At 33.3% G+C, this 13918-nt stretch overlaps 1 protein-coding gene and 1 long non-coding RNA gene across 3 annotated transcripts; both read right to left on the bottom strand.

Annotated features, from left to right (window-relative positions):
- Nucleotides 1–346: 346 nt before the first annotated feature.
- Nucleotides 347–10216, bottom strand: LOC111794396. Of its 2 annotated transcripts, none has more exons than XM_023676377.1 (14): nucleotides 10077–10216; nucleotides 9102–9199; nucleotides 8386–8513; nucleotides 7683–7836; nucleotides 7469–7578; nucleotides 7064–7147; nucleotides 6923–6971; nucleotides 6724–6815; nucleotides 5579–5708; nucleotides 4606–4685; nucleotides 2856–4522; nucleotides 2313–2426; nucleotides 1472–2222; nucleotides 347–1111 (listed from the first exon to the last, which is right to left on the bottom strand). In XM_023676377.1, exons 2-13 carry the CDS (start codon nucleotides 9192–9194, stop codon nucleotides 1657–1659), a joined length of 3267 nt encoding a protein of 1088 aa, XP_023532145.1. In that variant the 5' UTR covers nucleotides 9195–9199; nucleotides 10077–10216; the 3' UTR covers nucleotides 347–1111; nucleotides 1472–1656. The 2 variants fall into 2 exon arrangements, with proteins under 2 accessions (XP_023532145.1, XP_023532144.1); XM_023676376.1 differs by having other exon boundaries at nucleotides 5579–5714.
- Nucleotides 10217–10898: 682 nt separating this feature from the next.
- LOC111794527 lies at nucleotides 10899–12649 on the bottom strand. Its single transcript, XR_002815094.1, has 3 exons — nucleotides 12510–12649; nucleotides 11535–11632; nucleotides 10899–10946 (listed from the first exon to the last, which is right to left on the bottom strand). It is a non-coding gene; the product is annotated as an uncharacterized LOC111794527 (long non-coding RNA).
- Between the last annotated feature and the right edge of the window lie 1269 nt (nucleotides 12650–13918).

Genomic DNA, 13918 nt, shown 5'->3' on the forward strand with positions numbered 1-13918 from the left:
CCTCATTTAAGGGCGCCATCCTCCCCCACTCTGTTACTGTTGCATACTATTTCCCTTTCCTTTTTCTATAACTTTCAATCAAATACACGAACACTTTCAATAACTTTCAATCGGTTGCCTACTACTTGTCACTAAATTGGACAACCCATTCTATCAATTACCATCAGTCATATTTTTCAAAATTATTTATGACATTTGAAGTCTCCGTTGTTTTGATACAACAAGCCGCCATTTATTAAAATCTGTTGATGAAGGTGGTGTGATCCATTACCACGCCTTGCTCAATGCCATCACCTGATCCAACATTATTCAATTTCCACACTACGGATCAAAAGAACACACTTCGTCCATCCAACATACAGAGCAACCCCAAACTTCATTTAATCAAACATCTGGCAGCTCGAGTGAGAATATTGTTCAATTTCTCCCAAAAAGAAAGAAAACTATGGTAATACAAGTTTATAGGTAGGTATTCATCCAGCATGCATACTGTGATACCAGAAAATTAATAAGATCTTGCTTTTGGTCGATACAACCATACGGGCACTTTTTAATACTTGGGTATTTGACTTACTTGGAAGGAAGTGGAGAAGTCAAAGGATTTGATCCACCCAATTAGTTGATTTGTAAAAGAGGCAAGAGTCTACGTTCTTCCCGGTGAAGTCAGCATCAAGTTTATGCTGCCACCGTGACGGGTCAACTTTAGCGGTAATGAACCAAGTTTCCACCTCATTGTAGTTGCACTGGTAATAACCCGAGGGAGGAATGATTATCACCTAATGAGGGCCAGGAACTCCATCGATCTATCTGATCCCAGAGGCAGGAAACTCCCGGTGTTTGAAGTATAATCTAATGAACTAAGTAAAAAACAGTTGTAAAAAAATCAAAGCACATTCGAATTGATTCACATATAGCCTTGTGAAGTTCAGGAACTCCAATCTCAACCTTAAACAGTAGATTCTTTTACTCTTTGCTGTTACCAAGGAACAAACTATTCAACAGCTGGAGGTAGGGTCCCCCTACCAGATTGACAGACATATACAACTTCCTGTCAAATAATAGTTGCCAATATACAACTTGCCGGGATACAAACGCGTGAGCGATATCACACCTACACAGACACGAATGGAACAAGTAGAACAAATCAGCAAGCAATCACAAAAAATAGAGGAACGATTTCAAGGTTAGCTCCAATCAATCCATACGTTTCCACGTGCACGCAATAGTAACTACTAACTACAAGGCAATGAGAAGGTAAATAATAGCCTCTTCCAAAAATAGGGTTATCCAACCTACCAACATTCTTCAAGCCCAAACACAGGAGTTTGCCTAATTGGGTTGAGGGAGGGGGGGATTATAAGAAACGGGCAGAAGATGATAAAAGAAACAAATTTATTCAATTAAAAAAAGTTGTTTTAGGAAGGAAGAGTAACTAACAAAAAAGAAAAATATACTAACGATACACCCTTACCTGGAGGTAACGTGATCCAATTCCATCGGGGGCACAAATCTTCATCAGGAAGCCATAAGGCCGGACTATGAATCTCCCACGATATCATGGCTACACGTTCACGGACCTCACAAGGTTAATTTCCTAGTCCTTCGCTCAAACGCTGCCACCAATCTAGGCACTCACATCATTAAATTCACCAAATTTTACATCCCAAAGGTCCTGTTATATAGATCACTTGAGCTGGGCATGCGAAACTTTGAGTCTTCGTAACCAGCATAATATTTGTTATATCCAAGCCTATCATTTCTCAATATGTCTGCCACACTAATATTGGTTCCGCCTTGAACCTCATTCCAGCCTCCATCCCAGTGGCCATGTGACAGCCCATTTCTAGAATTTTGGAGGGACAGCTGTGCAAAATTAGATAGATTGTTAACCTGAGACTGGTCCGCAAACCTCGTAGAAATACCATAGGAATCCCCAAGATGAGAGAAACCATCTCGGACATCAGAATACCTCTGCTGGGGGTTCAGAGATCTTTGCATCAGTAACTGTAGACTCGCTTCATTATCGAAGGTACCTAATGAAGGAGAATATGGTGTCCTAATATCTAGACCAGTATTGTTAAGACCTATCTGACGCCTCCCTTTACCAACTGCCAAAATAGCCGGATCCATAAACTCAATATCACCAGTGCTAACATTATTTCCAGTTTGATTTTCATGATATGAATTTCTCAATAAGGAAGAAGCATCAAGAAGATGATTTCCTGAATCAAAAGGTGAAAATTTAACCCAGTGAACAAAAGGTACAAAAGAATTTAAATATAACTTTAATAAGCTAAGAAAAACACACAAACCAGAGAAGGAGTCAGAAACTTGATCCACTCTGTCATGGGAAGAGAAACCAGGAGGGGGCACCCGGCTTGGAACAGAGAAGCCAGGTGGAGCCGAAATTTGAGCTCTCGAAACGGCTGCAAAAGAGAGTCTGTGAGGAGGTTTCTATTCTGAACAGGTAAAACAGCTGATTCCAAAAGGGAACTTCAGAGAGCATGTCAAATATGAGGGACAATACTTTAATTCTGATAGATAGATGAATGAATCAAAAGAAGCAAAATAAGACTTTTCGTTGATTGTAGAAGCATCTGTTTGAAGAAAAACAAATCAAAACAGGAGAAATTTGGTTCTGGTGATCTGAATCCCAGGAACGGGCACAAAGAAGATATTTCCATACCGACACACTACCCATTAACATGCAAGAACAATGCAAAGAAAAAATATATAAAGACAATGGAAAATTAAGACAATATGAAAACAATCTGACAAACACTACCATTAAATAAGAAAGCTCAAAAAAAAAATGCCAAAATATCTGAAAACTGATCTAAAATATGAACACTCACCAGAGAGCTTATTTGAGGAATTAATAGAGTGGCTGCTTGAATGGTTTACTGATCCATCATAATTGTTAGAATAGAAGCCACCACTATTATGAAACTTGTCCAAATGCACATTTCCATTTTCAGAGAAATCATGCCTCAAAGACTGATTCCTTTGCATCTGTCCAATTATATCAACAGAAGGTTGTATCCTGAAATCTTGTCCTTTAGAATCTTCCTGCCTGGCAAAGGAGAACCTGGACTGATTGTTGTTTTGCACCTTCCTAGAACTTGGAGACTGTTTGTCAGTTTCACCCAGAAGCTTGGCCAAATTCTGGGATGTTAATGTGTTATCCCACATGTTGAAGTCCATTGATAGTATATTTGAGATTATGTTATTTTCACCATTATCTACAAAACTATTGCTATTGGCATTCACTATGTCACCAGACAACCATCCCGTGTGCCTCCCTCTGCCTTCATTGTGGAGTAAAAATGAATTTCCATGAGGCATATCAGTAGCAGCAGAAGACCTGATCACATTCTCCATGTTGCTATTGATAGCTGTTGAAATGTTAGATGCACGGAAATGTGAATTATCATTGAGTTGGTTTTCGACAAAATGTGTACCGGCATTTAAATTAGTAGTGTCATTGGCCACTATATGTCTTAAAGTCTGCAAAGACTGCCCAGAAGTATTGACTCCATTCTCAAGGTGACTGCTAAATGCAGGAGGGGTGCTAGATGACTGTAGAGATGAATTATTGTTGAACTGTTTATCAACAAGCGACAAATCAGATGCCAAACTGGTTCCTGCCCCGTTGACAGCATCTGACCACAATGAATGAGAGGTAGAGCCATTCAGAGTATGAAATGTAGAAGCCCAGCCAGGCAGCCGAGTTGAAGGGCTCAAGATCTCTGGATCCTTGAGCCTCTGACTATTAAAAGATATCACATCCTCTTCCAATTCAGTTGCATTTACCACCTCTCTCTGTAAATCTGATCTCCAATCACATTCTTCTCTTGAAAAAGACATGTCCTTAACCAAATCATCGCCTTTCCGAGCAGTAGAAGTTAGAGGTGCTACTCTAGACTGCCCAGAAAATTGCTCTTGTAAGCTATGGTGATCCCTGGAAGCTTTAATCAAATCATGATCAGAGACTAAAGAATTTGGCCTTAGACCAGATTGATCATCTCTATTATCCCTATCGATGATAACTGTTGAGCTCAGATTTTGTATTAGCCCATCAGAAGTATCTCCTGCTTCAGGACAAGAACTGCAAGAATCCTCCGTATGGTGAGTATTAGTCAAAATGATCGGTGACAAAGCCGTTGCATTCTGACTCTCCTTGGTGGCTGGAATACCAGCCCCTGGATAACTCAAAGATACAGAAGTAGGCACCTCCTCAGGGGAATCATGTCTGTCTGTTGAAAAAGGTTGACAATCCATGCTAATAAGAGGTTTCAAAGATTTTAAGGATTCTTGGTGACCTTTGGCATTATTAGAAGTGCGACTCTCATTAAATGCAGGTCTCTTTGCTGCTTCACTATGTAATGTAGGAGCCGAAGAAATACCTGCAACTGAAGGGGAAGATGATAATATGCTATTAGCAGCATCGGACCGTTTGGAAGGCCCATTTGAACTTGGTAAACTTGTAGCAGGTGCTTGGAAATTTGAGCCTCGGGTTCCCCTGACAGAAATAACATGTGTTTTGTGACCTCTTAAATAAAGTTGAGAACTTTAAAACGTGTGCAAACATAAACATCCATGTACCATGACGCAGCTGCCGGTAGAGCAATTGACTTATCTGAGCTTTCATTTGGAGAAGAACCTCTAATGGTGCTACCAGTATTCTGGTTAAAAAAATTATTCAAGCATATAAACATAAAAACCTTAACTCTTTTGGATACAAAACTTTCTATAGATAACATGTGTGAACCAATTTGTGATAAATAGAAAGAGAAGTGTATGAAAAGAAAGATAACCTGTCACAAAAGTTTCTAAAATTATTCCTGACAGTCAAGATTACTTATATTATCAAAATGATACGTAATAGACTGTAACCCCAAGAATGTATTACTTGTATTATCAAAATAATACGTAAGACTGTCACCCCAAGAATGTTCTTCGGATTAAAATGTTTAACCAAGTTTAACTACATTCCCCGTCCCTCTCCTACTTAATATAAATATATTTTTAACATATATATATATATATGCTTCTGGGCAATATTAAAAAATAAATTAGTTACTTTTCAGACTCTAATTGTAATATTTAAACTAATGACTATGTTGTAATAATATTTAAAGTTTGAATTTTTAGAAATTTTGTTGGTAGTACATTATATATACGTGTGTGTGTGTGTGTGTGTTTGCTTATGAAATATATCTATTTATTATGATTTTTTCTACAATTTTTTAATAAAGATTATATTGTTAAATGAAAACTTAAAAATAATTATTTTTTAAAAAGAATAATAAATGGAAAAGATTACCCACGGGAACCCTGTCCCCACAAAAATGAATGGGGAATTTCACGGGGAAGGGGACAGGGAAGCGTCTCCGCCCCCCGTGGAAATCTCTACTAATACATTGATAGTTAACACAAAAACGTTAATCTTCAAACAAATGTTATGAGGTTTAACATAACCAAATATCAAACTAATAGAACAAATTATTGCTGTATACCATATATATGAAAGAAACATCAACAGTTCCTTTAGCAATACAAGTTTAGGATGTCTTACACTTGAAGTGTTTTTAACAGTGGGTTTCCCATTTGAAGAATTGCTATTGCAGTAATCATCCAAAGCTGGAGGCAAGACATTCCCAGAACGCCGTTGCATACTGTTTGAGGCACCAGTAATTTGTTGCACCCTACTCCTTTAATACAACTACATAAGTTAATTAATCATCCAACCAAAACATAAAGTCTCCAAGAAGGCAAATAGCAAGAGTCATCCAAACATAACAATAAACAATTATAACAGTAACAAAACAATCATGGTAATAGTATTACTTGTCTGATCATGAAATGGATTTTATCCCCTTTTATTAGTGTGGTTCAATAGAATCAAGTGTTCTTTTAGATTTGGATTGGGGAAAGCTGATCACTTGCATAATCATGCAATGGAGGCTTCATTTTCCATAATCTCCCCCCTCTTAGTGTGTACTTAGGCTAACACTGAAGGGGAGGCTGCATTCTTCCCCTTGTTTGCAAGAAGCATTGTGCTAAAATTGCTATTAAGGTTTGATGTTTGTTGGAATTCCCCCAAGGATGTCTTCTCTTTTACAAGTTCCAATATTCTTTTGTAGAAGGGAACATAAGAACCATTTTTTTTTTTTTTTCTGAAACGCAAAAGTATCAGCTAGTTGACGGGATATGTCATAAAACATAAAATAATTTTAAAAGATTATAAATGTAGAACATTGGACAATCTCTGCAAATTTAGCATAATGAGAGAATCGAGGGAAATAATTACAGGCAGATATATATGGATATCTATTGCGTTTGTAGTCCAAACTAGATTGTGGTAGAGATAGGGATTTGTATTACATCCATAGCCTATTTCTTAAGAGATGATGGATAACTTTATTTGGTTCGACAACAGAAGTAGAAAATTTCATCTACTTATAGAAAAAGGTAAAGAGCTGAGAAATAAATTCAGAGCAAACAATTGCTAGCTATGCCATTCCACACTTCGTTGTAGTCAAACATCATATATCTTTCGACAAGCCTCTCTGATAACTCATGGTCAAACATCAATTAGCATTTTGAACTAAAAAATAACTAATTAATTAATTGAACAATGAATCTTAATCTAAAGAAAAAAAAAATTAGAGAAATCCCAAAAGCACAACAGAAATTTTAAATACAAAATGATTATCACACCTTGTGTATTCTGAAATGATTTCATCTTTCGAGAAACTATCTTCTTGAGAACTAACCTCGTGTAAATACAAACAATCAGGGTTGGAGCAAGGCTGAAAAATTAGTTGATAACATTATGATCCAAAGCAAATGTAAAAGTTATAAAATTTTCAATTAGAATAACTATAAAAACAAGAGAAGAAAATTATAAAATTCATACCACATTTCTCAACCAAGCATGGCAATACTTTGTCGTTCCAAAGCATGCCCTATAATTGAGGCACCCAGAGATAGCAAATTACAAAGTTTTCACCAATCCATTAGTTGGAATATTCAAAATGTGCTCTATTTATACACTCACCTTAAAGGCTTACCCTCCAAGACAAACTGATGTACATTTTGGATACATCGAACAGCTTCCTCCTCTTTTGAGTATGTAATATATCTAACCCAAAAAAATTACAAGAAATAAATATTTTTTTCATTTGAGAAAAACACAACAAATAAATAAATATTTTTGTATGCATATAGCATACAAAATTCTAGTAAATCATGGAATAAGAAATATTTCAATGCCCCAAATTCAAACTAAACAAATCAGCCTTCATGTACAAACCAGATGCCCAGAAACAAAATGTTCCAAAAGGGCAGCTTGAAATGCAATGAGTTATCTGAAAGTTAAATAACCTATGTAAATAAATAAAACAATTTATTTTCAGAAAAAAATAATGTAAGATTCGCATTCTATAAAAACATTTGAACTTACACACTACACGTATTATTTGGAAATTGTTGAATGACTCCAGTTGTTGTACGGGACATGGACACTTTTAGAACTTTCCCATACTGACCAAAGTATTCTCTACGCTGAAGAAGCTGCACAAGGGATGATAAGAGGGCATCCATTAACCCATCAGAACGAAAAGTAAACAAATCTATTTAAGAACCAATAGTTTCAGAAACAGAGAAGCATAACATACATCTTCATCTGCCAGGTTAAGAGGCAACCCAACAATATATACAAGATTCCGTTGTATCACACGTACACTACTAAGTTGTTTCCGTCCTTCAGATGATTTGGTTTTTGCTTTTTGTGACTTAAACTTTTTTTCCACGCTGATTTCAGCAACCAATCTGCTAATAACAATTATCAAGGACAGATTTATCTAAAAAAAATGCAAATGGAAGAATTATGAATAAGGTAGCAATAACAAAGTAATGCAAAATGTTTATGCCTAGTCGTACCATCAAACAACTCCATCACTTAGCAATGGGATTTAACACTCTTAACACTCGTCATTAAAAGAGAAACGAGACAAGAACAAAGACCAAATATTAAGCTAACATAAATCTAATCCCAAATTAATCTTACACCTTACAGGAAAATAAATTTAAAATAATATTAGTAATAGACACCCCATTTTGATTTAATAGCAAAGAAGAATAATTACAAAACTCTATCAAACAGTTGCCGACCACTATACCCAAACACTAGTCAGACACTAATGCAGTGCTGATTAATTGTTTTNAAAAAAAAAAAAAAAAAAAAAAAAAAAAAGAATTGATCCATAATCTGCGACCTCAGAAGAGGAAAAAACTAGATAAGGAATTTCCCAAAGCACAGGGATTTGTAAGAAGCCCCTAGTTAATAAAAGCAGATAGAAAATAACTAGGGAAAATGACCTTTCACAACTTGATGCTGTGCCTACAATTTTGTCCTTGTCATATACAGAACGACATGCAGGACATCGACCCTCGGTGTCATCCTTCTCAGCCATGTCCATAATATGATGCCAGCACCAAACACAGATCTGAAAGTGGTGTAGCCATAAATTTAAGATTCTATTCTACTCTTAAATTGAAAAGATGGAGATATATCCATAATAAACTACTGGAAGCTAGAGTAATATACATAAAACTTGTGGAAAATTAAAATATAATATGAAAGTTCCCTAATTCTCAAAAAAAATAAGAGCTAACTCAACATCTAAAGTGGGAAGCATAAGTCTTCCATGAAAGGAATTCAGAAAAGATGCACACACTTCTCCAAAAGGTTGTTTTTCTGATAGACGTTTGTCTAAACTTAATAGCAGTGTCAAAACATCAATAAACATTGCTATAAGTCAGACTAAAACTAAAATATGAAACCCAGAAAAAACAGAAGTCCGCAAAAAGAAGTAGGATCAAATAAATAAATCGTCATTTTTCCATAATATATCATAGTGTCGTTTTCTTTTGATTTTCATGAGAAAGCTACTAACTAACAACACTCGGCTAAACCTTATTATCACGCCATAATCTAATCTCAAATATAATATATTTTCTATAGAACTTGTAAAAATACAAAGAGATCACATCTCTTCAATTGCTAATCTACATTTACGGTATAGGTTCCAGACCTCATATCCACATTTGCATGCCTTCAATTGCTGATCAGTTAGATCCATCTCTTCCGCACAGAGGGGGCAGGTCTTTTCTCCTCCGTCACTCATGGTTGCTATGAACAAAATAAAGCAAATATAATTATGAAAGCAAAAGCTGAAAGGCTACCAGCGAATGGAACAAAAGCCTACTAAGTGCATATACAAACTAGGGGGAAAGCAGTCTAACTCATTCTGATGTCTAATTGTACACAGGACACTACTTTCAATCATTTTCCCAGGAAACTAGAGGATGCTATCAATCTTCACCGTATCTAAGAGTCAGTTCTGTGTAGTAAAAAATACTTTTTATTCCACATTTTGTTATTTATATCAATAATTATCATGTGACAAGAACAAGAGAACCATACAGGCGAAAGTGCTGCCAGCGCTCGCTGACATTTAATTAGACATGCTATCATGTTCCTACACAATACTCATGGCCACACCCTACATCCAATGCCCACACTTCCATCAATAACCGCGAAATTTTTTTTACACAGATAAAATAAACCCCAAACACAATAGAAGGATGAAACCTTATGTCAATCGATTGTGCTAGAGCTAAAAGACAATTTTCAACGAAGAGCACACGAAAACTGTAAATACCAGAATTCTAGATCGAACAATTTTCAAAATAAAAACATAACCAAAAATTATCGAAGACACGGCAAGTACTCGCGAAGAACAAAAAAATTGAATCGAAGACCTAATTAAATTCATTAACATGCAACAAACCGAAAATCGAAACGCATATACATATCGATGTGAATCAAATAAGACAAGTCGCCGAAAATTAGATGAAAACCAAAAGAAATAGCTGTTGAAATTGCAGAATGAAACGATGAATAAAATTAGGGATCTTGAAGATTGAAAACACAAAAATAAAGATTGAACAAAAGAGAAAGATCAGATTGCAGAATTATGGCTTCAAATTAGAGCTAGCCGTCATACAGAGATCGATATTAGGCAGGCAATGACTCTGTGAGGTTGAGATCGTCCGAGAAGCGCACGATAACGAAGACGCAAAACAGAGAAGAACAATAGGATGACCGAGGGAGAGAGAAACTATTGTTTATGGATGGCTTTTTAGGCCGCTGTCTTCACTATTGCATTGCTGTCAAAATAATATTAATAATTTTATAATAACATCCCTCAATTTTGAAGTAATTACAAAAATGGCTCTGCGACTGTTCTTCCACAGCAACGGTCCATGCTTACTTTTTCCGTATATAGATAAATTGTTTGTTATATTGTTTTTTTTTTTTTCTCTCATTTTTTATTTTATTTTATGAAAAGTAAAAATAATAACAATTAAAAATAGAATTATATACCTTATTCACCCTTTCTTTTTTTAGGGAAAGTTTAAAATATTTAAATTTTTTTAATAAACATTTTTAGACTTTACTTTTAATTTAAAAAAGAAGCATCATTATTTTTTATTTATTAAATATTTGTTTTTAGCTTGACTTTTGACTTATTATTTAATTTTTTTATTTAACTATTAAAAAATAATATATAAATTTTTTTATTGTAATATAAAATACTTTGACTTCTATTTTTTAAAATGCATTTTTTTTTCTAAACATTAATAAATTATTTTTTATTATTATTTTTAAAAATATAATCATCATAGGCTATAAAAAGTCTACTGAATTTTATGTAAATTGAAAATAATTATTGAAAAACAAACTAAAATTTTATTAGAAACTTTGAGAAAAATAATTAAAAATATAAATCATAAATTTAATTCTTAAAATCAAAATTTAGTCTTTATTNCTTCTCAGCCATGTCCATAATATGATGCCAGCACCAAACACAGATCTGAAAGTGGTGTAGCCATAAATTTAAGATTCTATTCTACTCTTAAATTGAAAAGATGGAGATATATCCATAATAAACTACTGGAAGCTAGAGTAATATACATAAAACTTGTGGAAAATTAAAATATAATATGAAAGTTCCCTAATTCTCAAAAAAAATAAGAGCTAACTCAACATCTAAAGTGGGAAGCATAAGTCTTCCATGAAAGGAATTCAGAAAAGATGCACACACTTCTCCAAAAGGTTGTTTTTCTGATAGACGTTTGTCTAAACTTAATAGCAGTGTCAAAACATCAATAAACATTGCTATAAGTCAGACTAAAACTAAAATATGAAACCCAGAAAAAACAGAAGTCCGCAAAAAGAAGTAGGATCAAATAAATAAATCGTCATTTTTCCATAATATATCATAGTGTCGTTTTCTTTTGATTTTCATGAGAAAGCTACTAACTAACAACACTCGGCTAAACCTTATTATCACGCCATAATCTAATCTCAAATATAATATATTTTCTATAGAACTTGTAAAAATACAAAGAGATCACATCTCTTCAATTGCTAATCTACATTTACGGTATAGGTTCCAGACCTCATATCCACATTTGCATGCCTTCAATTGCTGATCAGTTAGATCCATCTCTTCCGCACAGAGGGGGCAGGTCTTTTCTCCTCCGTCACTCATGGTTGCTATGAACAAAATAAAGCAAATATAATTATGAAAGCAAAAGCTGAAAGGCTACCAGCGAATGGAACAAAAGCCTACTAAGTGCATATACAAACTAGGGGGAAAGCAGTCTAACTCATTCTGATGTCTAATTGTACACAGGACACTACTTTCAATCATTTTCCCAGGAAACTAGAGGATGCTATCAATCTTCACCGTATCTAAGAGTCAGTTCTGTGTAGTAAAAAATACTTTTTATTCCACATTTTGTTATTTATATCAATAATTATCATGTGACAAGAACAAGAGAACCATACAGGCGAAAGTGCTGCCAGCGCTCGCTGACATTTAATTAGACATGCTATCATGTTCCTACACAATACTCATGGCCACACCCTACATCCAATGCCCACACTTCCATCAATAACCGCGAAATTTTTTTTACACAGATAAAATAAACCCCAAACACAATAGAAGGATGAAACCTTATGTCAATCGATTGTGCTAGAGCTAAAAGACAATTTTCAACGAAGAGCACACGAAAACTGTAAATACCAGAATTCTAGATCGAACAATTTTCAAAATAAAAACATAACCAAAAATTATCGAAGACACGGCAAGTACTCGCGAAGAACAAAAAAATTGAATCGAAGACCTAATTAAATTCATTAACATGCAACAAACCGAAAATCGAAACGCATATACATATCGATGTGAATCAAATAAGACAAGTCGCCGAAAATTAGATGAAAACCAAAAGAAATAGCTGTTGAAATTGCAGAATGAAACGATGAATAAAATTAGGGATCTTGAAGATTGAAAACACAAAAATAAAGATTGAACAAAAGAGAAAGATCAGATTGCAGAATTATGGCTTCAAATTAGAGCTAGCCGTCATACAGAGATCGATATTAGGCAGGCAATGACTCTGTGAGGTTGAGATCGTCCGAGAAGCGCACGATAACGAAGACGCAAAACAGAGAAGAACAATAGGATGACCGAGGGAGAGAGAAACTATTGTTTATGGATGGCTTTTTAGGCCGCTGTCTTCACTATTGCATTGCTGTCAAAATAATATTAATAATTTTATAATAACATCCCTCAATTTTGAAGTAATTACAAAAATGGCTCTGCGACTGTTCTTCCACAGCAACGGTCCATGCTTACTTTTTCCGTATATAGATAAATTGTTTGTTATATTGTTTTTTTTTTTTTCTCTCATTTTTTATTTTATTTTATGAAAAGTAAAAATAATAACAATTAAAAATAGAATTATATACCTTATTCACCCTTTCTTTTTTTAGGGAAAGTTTAAAATATTTAAATTTTTTTAATAAACATTTTTAGACTTTACTTTTAATTTAAAAAAGAAGCATCATTATTTTTTATTTATTAAATATTTGTTTTTAGCTTGACTTTTGACTTATTATTTAATTTTTTTATTTAACTATTAAAAAATAATATATAAATTTTTTTATTGTAATATAAAATACTTTGACTTCTATTTTTTAAAATGCATTTTTTTTTCTAAACATTAATAAATTATTTTTTATTATTATTTTTAAAAATATAATCATCATAGGCTATAAAAAGTCTACTGAATTTTATGTAAATTGAAAATAATTATTGAAAAACAAACTAAAATTTTATTAGAAACTTTGAGAAAAATAATTAAAAATATAAATCATAAATTTAATTCTTAAAATCAAAATTTAGTCTTTATTTCAAATGAAAATACAATTATAAAAAATATTAAACTAATACAAAATCTATCTTCTATATCAAATACTTCTATCACATTTTTATTTTTAATTAAATTAAAAAAAAAAACTAAATAATAAGCATGTGAAATAATAGTGTAATTATGGCCTAAAACTAAATTAATTATTTTAGAATATGGTAAACATTCCGTACATATTCAATTTAACATTAATCTCATAAACATAGGTTAATAGTATTAAATTATAATTCATTTATGGCCAATTTGGATATTTGAATTTTAGTCCAAACATATCCAAATAACTTACCAAATATTTAAAGTTAATGGTGAATCCCTTTCCTAATTTTATAGAAAATATATAAAATAGTATTAAAATTGTGATTTTAAAGATAAACATGGTAAAAAATAAATGATAGTGTATTTTTTTGTTTGACCATAATCAATTTATAGATAGAATTTTCATTGAATAATATAGTATGATATAATATAATATAACGAATATTTCAATATATATTTAACGAGTAAATCTTGCAAGTTTTAAATATATATTTTTACTTAATATGTCTAATTAAAATAATCAAATATATTT

Source organism: Cucurbita pepo, chromosome LG05, assembly GCF_002806865.2.
Source record: "Cucurbita pepo subsp. pepo cultivar mu-cu-16 chromosome LG05, ASM280686v2, whole genome shotgun sequence".
Taxonomy (NCBI): Eukaryota; Viridiplantae; Streptophyta; class Magnoliopsida; order Cucurbitales; family Cucurbitaceae; genus Cucurbita; species Cucurbita pepo.

Excerpts from the sequence above, each read along its gene's own strand:
- LOC111794396 (XM_023676376.1), bottom strand. The coding sequence starts at position 9,194 with ATGAGTGACGGAGGAGAAAAGACCTGCCCCCTCTGTGCGGAAGAGATG. Across the intron at positions 7,579-7,682 it reads TTAACCTGGCAGATGAAGAT|CTTCTTCAGCGTAGAGAATA; the intron begins GTATGTTATGCT and ends TCCCTTGTGCAG. Across the intron at positions 4,523-4,605 it reads CTACCGGCAGCTGCGTCATG|GGGAACCCGAGGCTCAAATT; the intron begins GTACATGGATGT and ends TATTTCTGTCAG.